The 21,693-nt window shown below is 34.4% G+C and overlaps 1 protein-coding gene and 1 long non-coding RNA gene across 16 annotated transcripts in view; one reads left to right on the forward strand and one right to left on the reverse strand.

Moving 5' to 3' along the window:
- Positions 1-20,469, reverse strand: part of LOC141578346 (uncharacterized) — a 39,578-nt gene extending 19,109 nt beyond the window's left edge. Inside the window, exons 1-2 of the long non-coding RNA XR_012508580.1 lie at positions 20,332-20,469; positions 9,114-9,220 (exon numbers count right to left, since the gene is read on the reverse strand). This is a non-coding gene — a long non-coding RNA (uncharacterized LOC141578346). The remainder of the gene's footprint in view (positions 1-9,113; positions 9,221-20,331) is intronic.
- AHI1 (Abelson helper integration site 1) overlaps positions 1-21,693 on the forward strand; it is a 176,163-nt gene that overhangs the window by 93,291 nt on the left and 61,179 nt on the right. For 8 of the 15 annotated variants that reach the window (XR_012508578.1, XR_012508579.1, XM_074368302.1 and 5 more), the window contains exons 21-22: positions 85-141; positions 11,693-11,748. Coding sequence is in view for 13 of the 15 variants with exons in the window: in XM_074368302.1 (XP_074224403.1) it covers positions 85-141; positions 11,693-11,748 (113 nt within the window). In the remaining 2 variants the exon portion in view is untranslated. Of the gene's footprint in view, positions 1-84; positions 142-11,692; positions 11,749-15,410; positions 15,429-21,693 lie in introns of those variants that run through there. The other 7 variants (XM_074368303.1, XM_074368307.1, XM_074368309.1 and 4 more) reach the window with 3 other exon arrangements.

A 21,693-nucleotide genomic window follows, 5' to 3' on the forward strand; every position in this document is an offset into this window, starting at 1 on the left:
ATAGATGAAAAGTCTTCCATTATTAAACCTTTTCTCATGTTAATAACGTTTTTCTTTTTTTTGTTTTTGTTTTTAATTCTAAAGGATGTTTAATTCCTGCACATGCAGATACTGGGAATGCAAGATTCATTCATACATTCAGTAAGTACCCAGTGAGTACTTACTTTGTCCCAGGCACTGTTATAAGTGTTAATGTGAATGTATCAGTGAAAAAGACAGATAATAATCCATGTCCTTGTTTAGCTTACCTTCCCAGTGAGAAAGCCAGACAATAAGTGAATAAATACAGAATAACTAACAAAGCAGGCAAGGGGGATAGGGTGAGCTGGGAAATGGGATTAGGATGCTGTTTTTAATGGGTAGTAAGGGAAATCTTCACAAAGAAGGTGACACTTGAGCAGAATTTTGAGGGAGAAATAGTCATGTAGTCTGGGAGAATAACATACCCAACCAAGGTCCAAAGTCAGGAGTGTGCTTGATGTGCATTTTGAACAGCAAAGAGGCCAGTATTGCTGGAGTGGAGGAGTGGCTGGGAGAGAAGGCCAGAGGAGCATCGAGGGGCCAGATTGTACCGAACCTTGTATTGATGAAGTGCAAAGCACCGCCCCATCCCCAGCACTGGCAGTATTTACTGGAGACATATTTTTAGAAGGGGGAGGTGGGTGGGATTGTACAGTCTGATACTTGCTATAATTTAAAAAATGAACAGATTGTACTGGAGAGTAGATATGATGTCATGACAAATAATTCCTCATAGAGAAGGCAATTTTTAAAGTTATCATTATAAGATGAGAAGACTGTTAATCATAAAAGGTATTAGGGCATTCCAGCTAAGAAGGCCTATTAAAAGATTATTTTAGTAATTGAGGTGGGAGGACAGGACTGAAGTAAGAAACTTGAGATGTTAAATCATTGAAGTATTGGAAGTTTGTAATGTGAACAGTAAGGGATAAAGAAGTAGAATTTGAGGATAAGTAAGGATTCTAATTTAGGTGAATAAGTAGATGGAAGTCCATTAACAAAAATAGGGGAACATAGGAATATAGGGAAAATGGTAATGAATTGTATTTTGGATATATTGCATTTGGAATGCTTAGCAGACATTTGAAGTGAGACATCTAATAGCTTGCTCATCTATTTGAACCTCATTTACTAAGTGTCCCTACTATGACTCAAGCCCTGTGCTAGGAACTAGACTGCAAACTTTGGAATGTACTTGGAGCATGAGTATAGATTAAGGAGTCAGTGGCATATGTGTAGTCTTTGAATCCACAGGCATTAGCAAGATAAGCTGGAAGAGGTTATTGAAGAGACTAAGAGCCATTAGGAAAAGTATGAAATTGATAACTTGGATATTTGCTATTGAAAAAGACAGTATAGGAAACAATTGAGAACACAGGCAAATACAGGAAGCTTCTTTGGATGCTAAATGTCTTTTTTTAAAATTCCTCACTGCAACAACAAATCTGAGTAAAAAATAAATACCTGAATTATATTATTATGCCCTTCATCTTTTTGGTAGCTATACTTGTGATTTGCAAGGTACTGTAAAATTGTTCTAATAATTAATATCAGTGTTAAGGACTTAGAGATACTAAATTATATTTTAAGGATTGAACACACAAAATTGAAGTATTTTGCCTTTGTCTATATAGTAAATAAGTCACAGTTTTGTTAGAAACATACCTGATTGTCCTCAGATTGAATACCTACAGCATGTCACAAAAGTTGTGATGTGAACACACTTCAGCCTCTTCTTAGAGTTTACTGAGGAAATTGATCAGATACTAAAAGTTGTATGCAGTTCTTGGTAGTTTTCAAATAGAAATAAGTAGTATTCAAATAGAATAAATTACTGATTAGCACAGTTAAATTATTTGGGTATCAGTTTAAAAGTCAGTTGAACAAACACTAACTTCATATATTCATTGGATCAGTGAATTTAATATTTGGGAATAAAAAGCACTGCTCATCAGAGACTAACATAGCCCAGGAAATCTTCCCAGAAGGTATGAGACTTAACTGAAGCAGAAAGACTGAATTATACTCATTATTGGTGGTGGAGCTGAAGCCAGGAGTCACATTGTCTGATTGATGTATTCTACACCAGATAGCTACCCACTTCTCCCTGCTTGCTTTGTACTTTTCCACAAGCATCAATTTACTAGTCTCACATTTTAGGGAGCATTATCGGACTTCTAGTGTCTCAGCTATTCATTCGTGTTTACATACTCCTGATGAGTGGGTCACTACCTGTTTCCATGACTAACACAGGAAAGCCTACAAATTTGTGGTTTGAATATTCACTGCTTTACCTCTGTGGTCTGTGTAGACATCCAGAATTTGTTGACTCAAGGCTTTAGCCTCTGATGTTTTGGAGTTTGGAGAAATTTTTTTCATATAATATATAAAAAGTACAGTTTTCAGAGAATATTCTCTTTCTGAAATCTTTGAAATATGTACCCAGTAAATAGAGGGCTTCCGATAGCATCCTGAAAAAATCCAATATGAAATGAATATTAACATTTTACTTGGCTAAATGACGACAAGCCGCTTTAAGATTCACATTTGTTAAAAGTTCACTTTTAGATGAATTATTTATTAAAATATGTAAAATGTGAGATGATGTACCAGTGGAGAATCTGTAGCCTGTTTCGCTCTAAGATGTTTTTATAATTCTCATTTTCTCTATTCATGTATTTAGTCATTTAACAAATATTTACTGAAGATGGACTATATGACACAAGCAACTAAAACAAGTTTTAGTAAACATAGTGAGGAAAATGCTGTGATAGAGGATTGTGCAGGAATACTAAGGGAAGGAGAGATGGGGAGGAGTATCTAAATCAGAAGTGGGGTGAGGAGAAGAAAATCATGCAGTGTTTCCTGGAGAACACTGTTTGGCCAGAACTTTAAAGGACGTATGAATGGCTTCATGTGCCATTTTGAATTAAGCAGTTTGAGTTAAACACTTGAGGAGGGTGATTTTTATTCTAAAGATTAAACTGTAGAATGACAAGATAACAGTTTTCCCTTTGAAAGAGTCACTCTGGCAGTGTGGGATGTCATTGGAGGGTTCATGGAGCAAATCAGGGAGTTGGATTAGGAAGCTATTTAATCATCCAAATGAGGAGAGAGTAGTGGGATAAAAACTCAGTAGTGAGACAGAGGAGGGGGCAGATTATATATATACACACATATATATATCTCTATACACATATATATGTGTGTGTGTGCATATTTTATAACAAAAATATCTTTATTAAAGGTATGATAAAGTCACCTCAGGCTGTATGAGGCAAGCCCTTAAGTTTTTTAAAGCAGAACTCATTAGAATAGCTAACCTTTGTCATATAAATATTTAATTATAATGCTTACTATTTTATTCCTATATAAACTTTAGTTTTACATATATTTAAATGCTTTTGAAAGCATATGACAAATATAGGATTTTTTAAAGCTGAAGTATAGTTATTTACAATATTGTATGTTTCAGGTATACAACATAGTCATTCAATATTTTTCTAGATTGTACTCCTTTTAAAGTTATAAAATATTGGCTATATTCCCTGTGCTGTGCAACATATCCTTGAAGCTTATTTACTTTATATGCAGTAGTTTGTACCTCTTGATTCTCTACTTCTGTCTTGCACCTTTTCTCTTGCCTTCCCTATTGGTAAGTCTATTTCTTTTTCATTATATTCACCAGTTTGTTTTACTTTTTAGAATTCCATATATGAGGGATATCATACAGTATTTTTCTTTCTCTGTCTGACCTATTTACTAAGCGTAGTACCCTCCAGTTCATCCATGTTGCAAATAACAAAATTTTATTCTTTTTATGACCAAGTAATATTCCATTATGTATATATACCACATCTTTATCCATTCATCGGTTGATGGACACTTGAATTGCTTCCATATCTTGGCTATTGTGAATAACACTGCAATGAACATTGGGGTTCATGTGTTTTTTTGAATTAGTGTTTTTGTTTTCTTCAGATATAAACCCAGGAGTGGACTTGCTGGACAAATGGCAGTTCTATTTTTAGTTTTCTGAGAAACCTCCATACTATTTTCTGTAGTGGCTGCACCAGTTTATGTTCCCACCAGTAGTGTAGGGTTCCCTTCTTTCCACATCCTTGCCAACGTTTGTTGTTTGTGGTCTTTTTGGTGATAGCCATTTTGACAGGTGTGAAGTGATATCATTACAGTTTTGATTTGCATTTCTCTTGTAATTAGCAATGTTGAGCATCTTTTCATGTGCCTGTTGGCCACTTGTATGGCTTCTTTTGAAAAATGACTATTCAGGTCTTCTGCCAATTTTTAAAATCAGGATTTTTTTTTTATAATGAGTTATATGAGCTGTTTATGTATTTTAGATATTAACACTTTAGTGGTCATATCATTTGGAAATATTTTCTCCCATTCAGTAGGTTGTCTTCTCATTTTGTCAGTGGTTTCCTTTGCTGTGCAAAACCTTTCAATTTAATTGGATTCTATTTGTTTATTTTTGATTTTTTTGTCTTTCCCTTAGGAAACAGGACTCAAAAAAATGTTTGCTACAATTTATGTCAAAGAGTGTTCTGCCTGTGTTTTCCTCTAGGAGTTTTATAGTATCCAGTCTTACATTTAGGTCTTTAATCCATTTTGAGTTTATCTTTGTATATGGTATTAGAGAATGTTCTAATTTTATTCTTTTACATGTAGCTGTCCAGTTTTCCCAGCACCACTTATTGAAGAGGCTGTCCTTTCTCCATTGTATATTCTTGCCTCCTTTGTCATAGATTAATTGACCATAAGTGCATGGGTTTGTTTCTGGGCTTTCTGTCCTGTTCCATTAATCTATGTGTCTGTTTTTGTGCCAGTACCATACTTTTTTTTTTTTAATATTTATTTATTTATTTATCATCATATTATTTAATTATTTTATTTTGGCTGGAGGGGAGGGGGAAGTAATCAGGTTTATTTTTGGAGGAGGTACTGGGGATTGAACCCAGGATCTCATGCATGCTAAACATGCACTTTACCAATTGAGCTACACCCTTCCCCAGTACCATACTGTTTTGGTTACTGTAGCTTTGTAGTATAGTCTGAAGTCAGGGCTTGTAATAGCTCCAGCGTTGTAAAGATTGCTTTGATGATTATGGGTTTTTTTGTGGTTCCACATAAATTTTAGGATTATCTGTTCTAGTTCCTTGAAAAATGTCATGGATATTTTGATGAGGATTGCACTAAATCTGTAGATTGCTTTAGGTATATGGGCATTTTAACAATGTTAGTTCTTCCAATCCATGAACATGGCGTATCTCTTCCTTTCTTTGTATCACCTTCAGTTTCTTTCATCTTTGGGCCCGTGATATCCCCCTCCTCTTCTGTGTCCCCTCCTAGGGCCACAGGTCCTAACCTGGTCACTTCTCCTCCCTTCCTACCTGGCTCTGTGTGGATCTTTCTTTACAGCCTTGGTTGTAGAAGAGTCTTTCTGCTGGTCTCCAGTTGGTGCTCAATAAGAACTGCTCCACATGTAAATGTATTTTTGATGTGTTCATGGTGGGAGAGGAGCTGAGCATCCTCCTCTGCCATCTTGATCTCCTTCTGGATCAGATATTTTAAACATTAAAGTCAAAATAAACTTTTTAAATATATATATCAATTATGTTCAGTCATCAGTATGCCAGGTCCAATTTGAAGTATTTTTTCTTTTATTAATTAACTAATTTAATCGTCCCATTAACCTGTGAGATATGTATTGCTTCCCGTGTACTGAATGAGGAAAAGAAGACATAGAGTGGATAAATAACTTGCCCATGTCACATATTTAATAATTGCCTGAGCCAGTCCTTCAATACATACAGAGTGGCTCCAGAGTCAGGATATATTATCCTAATAAATTGTCTTTGAAATGTATTTGTAAAGGAACAAAATTTAATAGTAGAGAATTATAAATAACTCATATCTCTGAACAAGACCATATTTCCCCAAAATTATTATTTTTAATAAACATAGTAGATTTATTGAGTGGAGCTATCAACATGTAAAATATAAATACATATTATAATATCTATTTGTTTATTCATACATTAATTGTGATCTTTTCTCTCATTTTTAAGAAGGTGTTCTAATTAATCCAGAATTGGAGGAGGAGCATTTTGGGTTTTTGTTGGCTGTTTGTTTTAAATAATGCTGAGATATTTTTTCATTGAGAACTTTAATCTTGTGTACTCTGCTTATGTGGAAGATTTTGCAATTTTCAAAACCATTGAAAATTTGCTTGCCTTCTACATGGTCCATAAGAAGTCTATTAAGGGCCTACAGTCCTTTCCCAAACTTTATCTTAAAATACTTTAAAATCACAAGAAAGTTACAAAAAATAGGTAAAATAAAATTCTAAATTTACAACATTTGCTTCTTTCCTTTTAAAACTTCATTCATGTATCTGCGAAGAAGAAGGATATTGTCCTACATAACCGTAGTACCATTATCACATTTAGGAAAATTAATGATACTATCATATCATCTAATAAACAGTTGATAGTCAGACTCTCCTAATTGTGCCCAAGCTGTCTTTAGTAACTTCTTATTTGTTTATTTTATCCTGCATCCAGTTCAGATCACACTTAACATTGGTCGTTTTATCATTTCAGTCTCATTTAAGTTGTTAATCTAGAATCTTTTTTGTTTGTTTTTCATGACATTGACTTTTTTAAAAAGTCTGCCTGAGCCAGTTGTCCTGTAGAATATGCAACATTTTTATTTCATCATGATTAGATCCAGGCCAGACATTTTTGTCAAGAATACTGTAAGTGATATGTGCTTTTTTGCATCACATCCGGTAGCGTATAATGTTAGGTTGTTCCACTGTTGGTGTTGCTATATTTAGTCCTAGGCCGTTCTCTGAACATTTTAATACATTCTACTGGTCTACTCATGTGTCATTACCACATTACTTTAATTACAGTGGCCTTTTACAATAATATATACTGATACTTAGAAGTGTTTATTTTCAATCATTGCTTTTTTTTTCCCCAGAATTTTTCTAGCTATTCTTGCATATTCTTCTATACGAATTTTAGAATCAACTTGTGTAGTGCTAGGGAAAAAATTTTTTGGGGGGGGATCACATTAAATTCATAAATGTGCAGTAAATCTTCACATTATCTTGGAGAGAATTGGCATTTATATGATGTTACATTGTCTTAAAACAAGGCAAATCTTCCAATTTGTTCAAGACAACTTTTATGTCTTTCAGAAGAATTTTAACATTTTCTTCATACTGTTCTGTGAATTTTTTGTATTCAAATATTTTCTCTTTTATAATGCTCTGGTTATTTGAATATGTAAAGGCTATTGATTTTTGTATATTAAATTTTATATTATGCTTTCTGATTCATTAGTCCTGTTATTAGTTGTGCTAATTTAGCATTGATTCTTTTGGACTTTCTAGGTATGAATATTATCTGAGTAACAGTTTTACTTCTTTTTCAGTTTTTAAGAAGGGCTTGCAGTTTTTGTACAGACATCTTTATATTAAATTTGGCAAGAATGATCTTTGCCTTCTAAAACTCTGTATTTTACTGAAATACAATAAATTGTATTTCATTTTCTCCTAGCCATAGATAAAACACAGTTTTCCCTCTGCCCTTTTAGGGATTAATGGCAATTTTTAAAACTCAGGTTGCATAATAATAATGTTGCCTAGAACAACTCTTTAGAAAATTTCATAGAAGGTCCGATCGAGGTTCTCCTGTCGTTAGCACAATGCCTTGTGCTTGGTGGGTAGCCCATAATTATTTGGTGAAGATACGTGAGATTGCAAGATATATGTTCTGACTTCAGAATTTGGCACATATTCCTGCCTGCTTTCTTTTTGCAGTAAATCTGATCATCTTTTTTCTTTCTTTCCTTTGATCATGGTCCCAACTTGAAGATTGGTGGAGTTTAGGGAAACTAAAAATTATATAATTCTGCTGTTCAAATCAGTCAGGTACAAGTAGGGTAAAAATTCCATGTTCTGATTTTCCTTAAAATAAAATACCTAAAGCATCTCCCAAGAAGCATAAAATTTCTTCATTATTTTCTCTAGAGTGTAGTAATGTCTGGAAAATTAGGAAATTTTTAAAATAAATATATTTCAGTTTTACAGTAGGTTTGGAAACATTACCAAAGGAAGTAGCTAATTAACATTTTTTTTAAAACAGTCCTGGAACATTACCTCAGACATTCTGATGACTAATGCACACAGTTATCACTGCGCTGTAGCATATAAACCCTGTGGATAGCGTGTAGATTAATTCATTCAGTTAATATTTGAGTCAACTCTTGGGAACCTTCTGTGTTTCACACATTTGGACCAGGCGGTGTGAATAAAAGATGAATTAAATCAGATCCTGGTCACAGGGGCTAAACAGTCACACAAATGGGCCTGGAGGGTTTGTGGCTTAGACGCGTGGGTTTCAGCGATGGAACTGCTGCTCCTTGGTTGTGTGACCTGTCTTCTTATTTACTCTCTGAAAGCTGCTGTTTCCTCCCTTTAAAATCAGATTATCTTTGTTGTTTGTTAATTAACCATCTTAAAATCTTAATTGTTGAGTTTTGTTAGTTTTACTTTAATTTAAGAGATTCTCTAACTTTTCCCTTGTTATCAGTGGCACTACTGCTACAATATCAGTTGTATAAGGTTATTTGCTTGTCTTCAGGTTACTGAAACTCCTTGTAGGAGTTGTTCGTTTTCTTTGCATCCCCATGGTTGTGGTCCCAACTCTACCGCTAGAGGTCTGAGCTGTAGCAAAAGAGCAAAAACAAACCTGTCCAGCTGTTAGCCTTCTGCTGAGGGACAGGAGTAAGCTTTTCCTCTCAGGCCTCATCAGTAGCAGGTTACAACCATCTCCCAGTGACTGGTCCTGGAAGCAGACTTCTCCAGATGGATAGGCCCCTTTGCGTTATCAGTCCCTCTGAAGGTCCCTGGGATCTGCCAGCCCCTTGATGTACTACAGACATCATGCTGACAGGTAATAGCCAGCAACCCAGAGGATTTATAGCTTCAGCTGGCTAAGAGCGCACAGGTCCTTGCTCAGCACCAAAGAGGGCACAGCCCTCTCACTCCTACCCTTTACCTGACACCCTGGCACTGAGATTCCAGGGAAAAAACTTCATCTTCTGAGATACTGTCCAGAGTTTGCCATCCCTCTCTTCTTAGTCTTTGTAGGCCTCTGGAAAGGAACTAAGCATGATTTGAAATTTTAAAATCATTAGACAAAGTGAAAAAGAGGATGTTCACCTAGAAGATTAAGTGGAACAATTATCAAACAACAAAAATTATGACAATAAAAATAAAATGAGCTGCAGCATTAAACAGATAGCAGAATAAAATTTCCCTGAGCAGAAAATAAGACTCTGCAGATTAAAGGGCATATCAACTCCCAAGAAAGATTAATTAGAACAAAGACACACTTAGACATACCCTGGTGAAAACACTCTATTGGCAAAATTCCCTCTTTCAGGGAAGGTCAGTCTGTTTCTTACGGTTTTCGATGGATTGAATGAAACCCAGTCACATTATGGAGGGCAGTCTACTTTACTCAAAGTCTACTAACTTAAGTGTTACTCCTACCCAAAAATACTTTCACAGGAACATCTGGAATGTTTTACCAGATAAAAGTGAAATATAATATAAATGTAGATTATTTTAGGTAAAATTTACTTAGAATAGGAAGCTATTTGGGGATATTTTTCTTTAAGCTTATTCCTTTCTGTATATTCTTTATTGAAAACTTGAACAAATATGTATGATTGTATTTCCAAATGATATTATTTCAGTAGGCAATCTGAATTTAAAATAAGCATGTATCTTTTGACAATCCATTTTAAAATTCTGATTTTCAACACATTCTCATCCTGAAATTGAAACTGTAAAATATGTATTTTTTTCTTTGTTCTTTTATAACCTAAGGATGTAGGTTTTAGGGGTTTTTTTTTTTTAAAGTTTTCTATTTATATCATTTTGAAATTGCTTTCCAATTGGATAAGAATTTAAAAAATCAGCTATCAGCCTAGGTCAATTTTATTGCAGTGAGAGTATAGTAGTGAGAACACACATGTAAGATATTGCTAATTCCTGAACCCTGTGTTATGACCACTCTCATTTAAAAGCTAGGGTGTCATTCTGGACTGTTCTTAGTGATTGCAGCTAGGGAGGGTTGTGGGAATGTGGGGGCTTGGGAAGTGGGAATTTTACCATTTATTCTGTATACTTCAGTATTATTAAAATCTTACAGTAGGAATCAGCATTATTTGAGTATTTTCAAATATGTATTACTTGGGTTTTTAAAAAAATTTTTATTCAAGGCCAATGTTATCTATGAATAGAAATGTCTTTCCATCAAAATTAAAGACTTTGTTATTACACTTAAGACAGAACTGTTAATTTGCTGTGTAGTATTTCTTCACAAAAGAACATCTGTTTTACTAGACTTTTAAGATCAGAAATCATTATTCATTATTTATCTTTTATAATCTATCCTTTATAATTTATCTTTTATCACTGAGTGACAAATAGCCACTTATAACTATTAGTTGATTGAATAAAGGGAGTATAATGTTTTATACTTCACTGGCTAACAGTAGAGGTTGAGAGTATTTTAAGTGAAACAAATACAATTTTTTAAAAATCATGTTTCATGGTACTTTGTTCATTTTGAGTACACTCTTGCAAAGTGATTTTTAAAAAACTATTGTTTTGTGTTAATCTTACTTAATTCCTTATTATACTTTAAGAAAAATGAGTTAAGTACCTGTAAATGAGAACTAGTGTTTTGTTTCAACTAGAAATTGTGCTGTTTGCTATTAACAGTACATTATAGTTCTCACTTCTCACCAGCCCGACATGTGACAGCCTTTAGCATTATTTGAACAAACCATTCTAATAGCGTAACTCGTATGTTAGTTTGCTGATTGAGAGAGATTGAAAAATAAATGAGATCCACACTGATGTTCACTTTAAACCGGAGCTAAACTTTGAACCAGTATCTTTATAGATGAGACACAATGTGTTACATCCTTAGAAGCTGTTTATTATAAAGAAATGTGGTAGAGGATATTGGAAATAAAAAGATAAATCCATACATGATAAAAAGATTTTTCTCAGGTTTAGCAGTCTATATTGTCATTGTAAGGGAGAGAATTAGGGGAACTTTTTTCTTTAAGCGCTCTATGGTAATTGAATAAATAGCAGACTATGTCATTCATAGTAGGAAGTCGGATGATCAAAGAGAAAATCAAATAGACTTTTTTTTGAGAAAATAAGGAAGCGATTCCTTTCATAGACTTTGTGATATTATATTTCTTTATGAAAACTTGATGACCTCAAGTCAGAAGTAAAACTTCCATGGAAGAAATGCAGCAGAGCAGAGATAACGGTACAGTTTGTGCTGAGAGCAAGATAAGGACACATCTTATGCTGTTGCTGGATGCCACTTGAATGGGAAAACTGGCTCAGGTCACCTTGAGTCAGGTCTCCTAGTTAACCTGTCCAACTGTTTCTGACCAAAGAAGTCATGATAACACTTTAAAGGATCCTGCCCAAGTGAGACTTTTTTCTTGTAAGCTATAGGAGTCATGTCTTACTGACATAAATGCTTTCAAATAAAATAGATAAGTATAATAAGCAAATATTCACAATCTTTTCTTTTCACAGAGATTATCAGCATAGAAAGAAAGCCTTGTAACCATCATGTAGACACAGCACCAACGGTAAGGCAGTCTGTTCCTGTATTGTTAAAACTGCTAAGAAGCTGCAAAATGATACCGGTTATAGTGACACAAAATGCCATTGTAGAAAACTCTTATAATCTCCCTTTTGCCAAAAGTTATATGCCTTTTTAAAAGATTAACCTTATGTTTTCTAATTAATGAAGAAAACTTGCCAATCTTTGTCAATATGTAGAAAAGTAAGATACTGTATTGTTTTTACAGGTACTTGTATATATTAATGTAATGAATAGAATTTTTTTAACTTAAAAATACTTTATACTTTTGATAAAGTACTGTAAATTTCTATGCAAATTGATTTATACCGTTTTAAAAAGGAGTGCTATTTTGTGCGCTAGCATCATTTTTTAGAGTGAATGTTTTGTAATCATGAAAATGGGCCATTATGCTTCTTTTCTCTTGTAGATTACTATGCTTTATTATTATTGTAGAAGTGAAATCTAATCTTTTATCCTTCTTCTATTACTACCAGACAAGAAAAGGCATTTAATAATTACAGTATCTATTTACTAAATTAAAAACAATTATAGATAATATAGAACAAATATATATAATATAGATAATAATTAAATTTCCCTTTAATCTCTGTATATAATATGTGTATGTATGAAATATACATCAGTTACTGGTTCCCACTTGAAGAAGTCATATGATGATATAGGCTAGCGTGTGTCTTACTGTTCACGAAACATGTTCTTATTTCTTATCCTTTCTATACAGTAAATCTTTCAAGCACTCCATATAATTCAACATTTCCTATTGTGATAAAGATTTGATAATGCCTTTTTAAAGAAAATTAAAACAGTATTAAACCATATTTGAATTTTATTGATAATTAATATTTTCCCCATGGACAGATTGATTCCATTTTCTATTTGTAATAAATCCATATATTGATTCAGCATGTTTGGTAACTTAATATGTAGGGCTCTGGAAGAGACTGGTGTTTGAAGAATTATTCATCAGCATAATCGTAAAAAAGTCCATGGGTATAGTATATGTGTTCTGGTTATACTTTAGTAAGTATGCTAAAAGAGTAGCCATAACATTTTGTGAATTGTATTGGTTAATATTAAAAATTGAAGGTTAGCAGTTGTGGAAAATAAATTATTTTAATGTATTTGAACAATATACTCATTTGATTATTTTACGTACTTTTGAAATATATTCCTATAGGCTTTCCTGCACCACCTGTGTTTAGATTTCTGGTGTTTTTTGTACATTTTGGAACTCAGAAGAGTGCAACCTGGCAGGGTTTTTTTGTTTCTTCTGGTAGGCTGGCTGATGGCAGATTCCCATGTTAATTAAATAATAAAATAATAGAACTAAATGTTCATGGACTCATGAGAAATAATGGTATTAAGGTTTACTCTAGTGCCCTAATCTCAGAATGACTCCAGTGAATTAGAAACAAAATCTAATGAATAATGGTTTAAGTATTGTTGGTCTTTGGTTATGTTTTCCCAGTTGGATTATTAAATAGTGGTTCCTAATATGATAATAATATCTCTACTCTGTGTAGTCGATACGTTTTAAAATACTTGGTTTAAACAGGCACTCTTCAAACACTCATTATTAGTTCCCCAGGTTTTGACTTGGGACAGTCTTCCTTTTTGATGTCTTTTTCTTCTGACTCTTCTTCTTCTGTCTCTTTACTGTAAAGTAAGCATATTCTGCTACCCTCTCCTCTCCCCCAAAGTCCCCCAGCTTGCTGACAATTAACCTTGACCCATTCTCCATAACCTCTAAGTAGAATCACAAGTCTGTTCATTACCCACTCTCCTCTGGGCCCCAGGATAGGTAAAGACTGATTTTTACAGAAATACAATTTTACCTAATTTTCACCCTTTGTGTCAGTGCACCCTTAGGTTCCCTAAAAGGATCTAAGAAAAGAAAATTAAATTTAGAGATAAAAGAAATAGGAAAAAGTCTGTCTAAAAGTGTAACAAAGTGGGATATTTTTAAGTTCAAACTTTGTACTATACTGGCTGAAGAGGAGAGAGATTCCTTGGGCCTGAGGGGGAAAAAAATAGCAAAGGAGTGGGCCAGGATCTCAGAATGGTGGAGGCTGGGCCCTAATGACTCTCGTCCTCATACCTAACCACCACCTCTCTAAATGTCCTCCTGCTCCAACTACTCCCATGATTGGGTCTGGGAGAGTACAAGATGCTTGTTACAGCTCGTCAGCAGGGGAGGGAAACAAGACTTTCTCAAGCCTCTCTGACAGGGAAGGATGTGTTTCTTAATGTTCCAAGTTGGAGTGAACTTTTCTGTAAATACTTGGTTACAGAGGATAGCTTGATCTTATAGCACTATAATGTGATGCAGTGTCCTTTAAGTGAATATAGGTTAGCCTGAGAACAAAACCACTTTTGTCCCTTGATTCTGTGTTCTTTTTCACTTTCTTTTTAATTTACTTGTTTCCCTTTTTCATTTATTCCTTGAATTTTAATTTTTGTTTGGATTTTTTGACGTAATTAATACCATATCTGTATATGAGATGCCTTTGATAGAAAGTAAAATGGAGTATTTCCCCACATGGCATGATCCTCCATCAAAAAGAATCAAACCTTTCTTCTTAACTGGCTATCATCACTACTTCCTTTTTTTCTTTGGTATTAGGAGCTTTTAATTTTGTTCATATTTAAGTGCATTTTCAAGTTATTTTTTCAAGAAGTATAATTGAGAGATGTATTACCTGAGTATACATATTTTAAAATATCTTAGTTGTCTTTGCATAAGACAGCTTGCCAGAGTTTTTAATTATTTGAATATAAGTTTTTTTCCTTCAAAACATTGTGGAAATTGATCATCTTCTGACATTTAGTATTTTAGGAGAGACATTGGATCTCAGCCTGATAGTTACTCCTTTGTACAAGTAGCCTATTTCGCCTGCTCGTGTATCATAGATTTTCTTTTATTTTCTTTATACCTTAAGTCCTAGCTCAGATTTGATGTATAAACGTGTAGCTTTCTTTTCACTGACTTTTGTCATGAATGGTATTCATTCAAACATATTACCATTATAGGAAAAGCAAATAAGACATTAGATAATCATAATATTAGATTACATGAAAATAATTAGATCATGCCACTTTAAGAGCTAGTTGCTGCACCTGCTTATAGTCTACAGCAAGTTAAGGATGATATCAGACTCAGATTAATCAGAGGTCACTGTCTGAACCCTGAAAGGCAGGTGTAAAAGTTAGTTAATAGTTAAATCAGCATAGGCTAGAGTCCCATAGTTACTTTAAATGAAGGACTTATTTGCAAACCAAAAAGAAATAGCAACTAGCATAAGGAATTCTTCCACCCACGTTTGATCTTTTGTTATTTTAGGTTATTGCATGAGGAACATAGAGTTAAAACATACCTGCCCTTTAATGTACAATCATATGCACAGCAGTTCCCGTAGTTTTTCATATTTTCTAGTGGAATTAAAACATAGTAATCCATGCTGTATATATAAAGAATTTTTAGTGATTTAAGAAGAATTGTTTTTTGATCTCTTCCAATGAAAACTGATATGATAAAATTCAAACAACATCAGTCTGACCTATTGTAATCAATCATTGATTTTTGTAAAGCTCCTACCTTCCAGACCTGTAATACTAATACTATTTCTTTTTTCTTATTTTATTCAGTGATCCCACAACCCCCATTAATGAGAAAAAATTTTCCTTTAACAAATGGATTTTTTGGCATTTATAAAATTCAGCTTACATTTTCATAGAAGTCTACACATCCACCACAACAGGTTGAAAGAAACTCCAGGCTGTCCTATCAGGATAATATCAGTCATGGAACACTTTTGCCATTCATCTAAATTTGTATAAATTACTAAGAATTAAAATATCTTAGCCTGATTGGAAATTTAAATGTTGATTCATTATTCTTCATTGTTTTAAGACCACTTTAACAAGTCATTTGTTCATTCATTCATTCTGCAGTTATACTCCTTCTTAGTATTCTTAGGGCTTGGTAATAAGTTTTTGTCTTGTAATTTTCATCATTGGTAAACTTTGCTGTGTTTTAGAGTATTTTATTACTCTGAAAATTTATTTGAGATGTTTGTATGTTGCTTACCTTTAACACTAAACTTATTCATAAGTGTCCTGATACAAATGAAATTTTATTCCAAGACTCTTTTGAATTATATGATTATGGATTATATGATATTCATTCTACAACATTTTGAACTGCTTTTCTTGTTAGGTTGTTATCGTTGTTTAGCCCTAGTTTCACAAGATTGCTACATATTGCATTATTGCACATTAGCTTAATAGACTTTATACATACGTTTATGTAAAATATGTCTTTTACATTTTAACATAATACTTGGGGCAGCTTGTTTATGGATAAATACGTGATTTCAAGTGAAATGTCTTTGATCCAAAGGAAATACTTTATTTTCTCCAATCTATAGTATTTTCCAGGAATTCATAGTATGTAAATTGGGATGAATGTGCCCCTATAAAACTCATAAAATAGAATCTGTGGCCAATCTCTTCCTGAAGGTAATTGCAGGGTGGAGAGGGAACTGATAAACTACAAGCTTTTATAACTTAAGTCGTAAAAGAATCTGTTTTCACTTATCAAAGTAGCAATTCAAAGCAGTTCTATTGAAATTCAAATATAAATGCAAAATAGGTTCTCCTTTAAGACCTTGTGAGTTGTCAATGATGTAGCATTTTTCTTAAGTCTCTGCACATTAGTTTTTCTCCAGACATTGTAAATTATGAAATTTATGTTGATTTTTCCCATTAGCATACTCTGCTGGCATTTGTTTTCTTAGACTTTTTCCCCTAATTCTTTTTTGACTTTGCTAAATTTCTCTACCTGACAAAGTTGTGAAATTCTGAAAGTGTCATCTTATTGGAGGACTGTACCATAACAGTGGCATAATAGGAATTTATTTTCTAAATCATCAGCAAACATTAAGTGTACCATGTCCATAGGATAGTGCAACACCAAGCGCTGGATAGGGTTGGGAGTGGTATGGGGAAAGTAGAAATGCAAAAAGTATAAAACGTGCTTTGTGTCTTTGACTAGCTCTTGGTCTAATTAGACAAGTAAACCGTTAACAGTTAAATCTCAATACATGAATAGATAAAAGTTCAGAGCAATATGGAACAGATGTCATGTCACTGAGGCAACTTGTGCTCAAGTGTAGGAATATGGGCCTTGAATGCTTTCGGGATTCCCAGGGCTAGAGTGGTCTGGGAAGGCTGTTTAGGGTATGAAGGTGCTCAACTGGGTCATAAAGGAAAGATGCGATTTAAAAAGGTAAAAAAGAATATGAGAACGAATTTATGTATGTTCCTGTGTGACTGAAGTATTGTGCTCTACACCAGAAATTGGCACAACATTGTAAACTGACCATACTCCAATAAAAACATATTTTAAAAAAATTTTTAATGAAAAGAAGAAAAAGGAATAGGATGTTCTAGACCAGAGTGACAGTGTGAACAAAGATCATAGGAGAAGGAAAGTGCACTCAGTTTATAGATGGGTAGACAGTTTGACTGAAGCAGAGTATTTCAGAACATGAGATAGATTAGAAATGGTAATCTGGGCATGATTTATAAAGATCAATGGATATTAGGTAAAGAATTAAAACTTTATCAATATAAGCAACAATAAGGCATTTGAGTGTGAGAATAATATGATCAAGGGAGTCATGTTTTTAAAAGTTTGGAATAAAAGCAGCTCATGAAATTGCAGGTGGGTAGAAATAGGAAGTAGGTAAGTGAGCTGTGAAGCTACTGTAATCCACATGCGAGGTGATAGGGTCTGAATAAGGAAGGGGTAGTGCAAATAAATAGAGGTAGGCTTACAAGAAAGATTCGAATACTAGAACTGATGATAGAGACTCAAAAGAAAGGAAGTAAATGATGATTCCAAGGCTGGAGACATAGGTTCTGAGAGAATGATGACCCTGTTAATGGATTTGAAAAAAAAAAAGGAATGAAGGATGATTTTTAGAGAATAATGGATTCACTTTTAGACATGTAAAATTTCAGGTAAGCAGAAGTCATGAACAAGTAGAAATGTTCAGTAGAGAACTGAGATTATAGGACTTGGATCTCAGAAAAGAGGATGAGTTTGAAGATCTAAATTTGTTGTGCTTGATAGAGCCGCATCATACAGCTTTGCACTTTGGTTTTCCTCGTCTGTAAGTGGGGATTCTACTACCTGCCTTACGGATTGTTGTGAGGAATAAATGTGTTAAGAAACATTCCACTCAATATGTTTCTGTTTACCAGATACTGAATATTGTTTAATCATGAGAGATGGCCAGATAAGACAGAACATATCCCAAGCCTGATGTCAAGAGTCAAAGGGAGGACCCCGGGGTCCCAGCCAGGGCAGGGACATCAGAAAAAGGGAGTTGGATGCAGGTTGGCACAGCAGCTTGCCTGTGTCTCAACCAACCTTCTTTCTTTTTCTCTTTCATTTTTTAAAGTTTGTTCTATTATGTATTTATTTGTTGTGTATTATGGCTCTCACCTGGAGTTGATGCAAAAGTCCAGTTACCCCAGGGCAGCAGGCATATAAACTGGGACTGTCTTGGGCAATCCTAAGTGTGTGATCTCCTCATTCATCAGTTCTGTAAGTCATGGCAGCCAGAGTTGTCTTTTTCAAATGTGAGTCAGAATGGGTTATGCTTCTGCTTAATAGCACTCTTCAGTAACTTCTCCTTACTTACAGAATAAAACCCAAACCCTTTCCTGGGGCCTACGGGGCCTTGCATGATCTGTTCTCTCCCTGCCTCTTCAGTATCACCTTATCATGCTCTCTGCTTGAACACAGCCAGCCTTTCTACCACTCACCCATTGGCCTTGAACATTTGGTCTCTCTGTCAGGAATATACACATCCTTTTTCATAACAGGCTTTTTCTGTAAATCCCAGTAAATGTCAGCTTTTCAGAGGATCTTCCTTTACCACTCTATCTGAGATAGATACTCCCCACTTGATCTTTTTTATTGCACCTTTTTTCCTTCTTAATACTTATCCCAATTTGGTATTTTTTTGTTTAGTTGTTTTCTTGTTTATCTTTTGTCTTCCTCAGTAGGCTGGATATAAGTTCCATGAAAGTAGGACTCACACCTGCTTTCTTCACCATTTCTTATAGACTGTCGGTAGATACAGCTTAAGTAAATAAATGATTACAGGCTGAAACTATAGAAATAAATAAGCTCAAAGAGCTAGGCTGGACTTCAGGGATGTCCATATTCAGAAGGTTGGAAAAAAGAGCCTTCACAGAAGACAGAGAAGAGAGACACAGGAAATCAAGAACAGTGTCAGATCTTGGAAGCCAGGTGGATCTAAATGGAGGAAACTTTTGTGCTGTCATAGGTAGCCAGAAACATTTGGGAGAATGGTGCAGGGCCCTAGAAAGGAAGCTAGATGGTTGCATTAGGAGGCATGGTGAACTGGAAGCAATTCAAGGAAACCTGTCATGAGAAGAGGATGGAAAATAGAATAGCAGTTAACTTAGCCTTGAGTGCATGTTGCTGAATTATTTCACAAAATAAAGTAGTGTTTTTTTAAAAAAAAAAAAAAAAGTAGTGTTTTGCCAAAAGGGCTGCCATGAGTTGAACCTATATAGAATGTGAAGTAAATGTTTCTTTTCTCATGTTGTTCAAAAGTAAAAAATTAATTTTTAATATTTATTCAACATTATTACATTCAAAACATATCTCAGGTGGAAGGAAAAATCCAGCAACATAAATGGTGAGAAAGATGCAGATTGTATTGTAGCATTTGACAAAGGAGTAGAGGAGAGCAGTTATAGCAAGGTTCCTTACTAAGTACTTAAAACTTTTCTAGTTGGTAAAATGAGGAAGGTTGAAGAAGTTGATTTTTTAGGTCTGCTTTTGGAATTAAAGTTCTATGAATCTTTTTCATCTTCTCTTACTCCAGGATAACATCCTAAAGCAGAACAACTAAGCAGATCTCTGATAGTCGTCTCTTGAATGCTCACTCATCATTTCTCTCATTCTTACTATTCTGAGGATTCAGTTAGAATTCACCCGTATGTTATACACATGGCAGTTATGTCCACCAGGTTAAGTAACAATTGCCCATCACCACCATTGCTATTGGAAATTTCATGCTGCTTAATTAGTAGACTTAGATTAGTTGCCTTCGGTAGATCAAAAACTAAGTCCTTTCACTCCAGGACCAAATCTCTCCACCTTTGTAAGCCCAGTGCTTGGTGAAATGATCCCTAGCAGTAGGATATGGTGTCCAGATGGCTGATTAATTTAGCCAGCAGGGGTTAGAGAGCATATGCAGTACAGTGGGAAGGCGGGGGGCACCCACTGGTCAGGCTGCCTAGGGTTCTATTGAAAGAGCACCCAGTAATCTCTTTTGTCCATTTCAAACTCTTTCACTGTCTTTCCTAACACAAGAAATGGCATGTTCAGTTTACACAAACTGGTAAAACTTGAGGAATAGATTAATCAAACTATGAATTAAGAACAACTCAAAAGTACACAAATACTCTAAAACAGTGCATCTAAAAGCATTAAACTAAAATTAAAATTTTAGACTCTTACCTGAAGTACTTTCTTAGTTAATAGTAAGATGCCTAGAAGTATGAACACAGGGTTCCCATGAGACCTTACTCCAGAGGAATTATTTTGGTCATTTTTCTCCTGCAAGCAACAAAAAAAGCAAGTGCTGGAAGGGAGTCTGTTTCCTCAGGACCTTAAAATGGGAAGACAGGAGCCAGAAGGCAGGAGCTCTGTTACACCATAAAGGGGAGGTGGTGATATGCCCCACCCAAAACACTTACTTCGCCCTGACTTGTTTCTTTGGAGTAGTACTTACTGTCATTGTAAGTATAGTCTGTGTTTCTCTGATATATATTAGCTCATGTGCAGTTGATAAATAGATAAATAATGTCAATAAGATTGCAGAGTATTTCTTCCTGCATGTTACAAGTTTTAAAGTCATCAGAGGCTTTCACATAATCAAATGGAAAGACTGAGCAATTTTATAGTAAAGCTGAAATGCCTTTTGCTAGTGGCTAGTTTAGTAGCATTGGTAACTGCTAGTACCTATGAAGAAGCTGCAAAGATATTTCCCCTAATTTAAAAAAAAAATTGTTTTGTTTGGTTGATGGAGAAATCTAAAACCAGTTGGATTTTCCATTTTGATAAACTGGTCTCTGTTGAAAGTAAATTCTTTCATGGACCTGACTTAACAGTAATGCTGGGTACAGATGCCAGCAAAGATTTAATACCACATTAGCACTTTGACTAGGACTGTTTGTTTCTATCAGTGCCCTACTTACAAGTTCCATAGATTTTTTAAGTAGTCTGCAACAACTGCATTTTTTCCATAAGCCTCGTTCTACAGAACGTAAAGCCTTATATCAGAAAGGCCTGTAAAAAATTACAGCATTTTGTCGCCCCTAATAAAATGTATATGCCACCAAAAGGGGAGTTTTCCATGTTCTTCAGTGCTACAATCTGAGAACTGTCCAACGTATTGGACATAACACTACTAGCTATTATATTACTGATACTCACAATGATCCTGAATCTCCAAGAACAAGTTAATCAATAATTAGATCAAACTATTATTTAACTTTGTTATGAACATCAATGATATGTATCTATTGAATACTTACTCTGTTACCATTGTGTCTTTATGTCTACCTTTTTTCCATCTGCGTGATTCTTAGGTATTATTAGCCCATTTTATAAATTATGATACTGAGGCATGGAAAAATTAAGAAGCTTGCGTAGGATTACACAGATAGTAAATATAGAGCCAGGAAATTGTTTTCTTTTTTATTAACACATTCTTAAGAGCATCTGGAATTCCTGATATTTGCATCATGACTTTTTCAAAGACTGCATTATATGCAGATAATGGGATGTTGTGATAAAGCATTGTGACATTTCTAATTT

Source organism: Camelus bactrianus, chromosome 8, assembly GCF_048773025.1.
Source record: "Camelus bactrianus isolate YW-2024 breed Bactrian camel chromosome 8, ASM4877302v1, whole genome shotgun sequence".
In the NCBI taxonomy this organism is placed as follows: Eukaryota; Metazoa; Chordata; class Mammalia; order Artiodactyla; family Camelidae; genus Camelus; species Camelus bactrianus.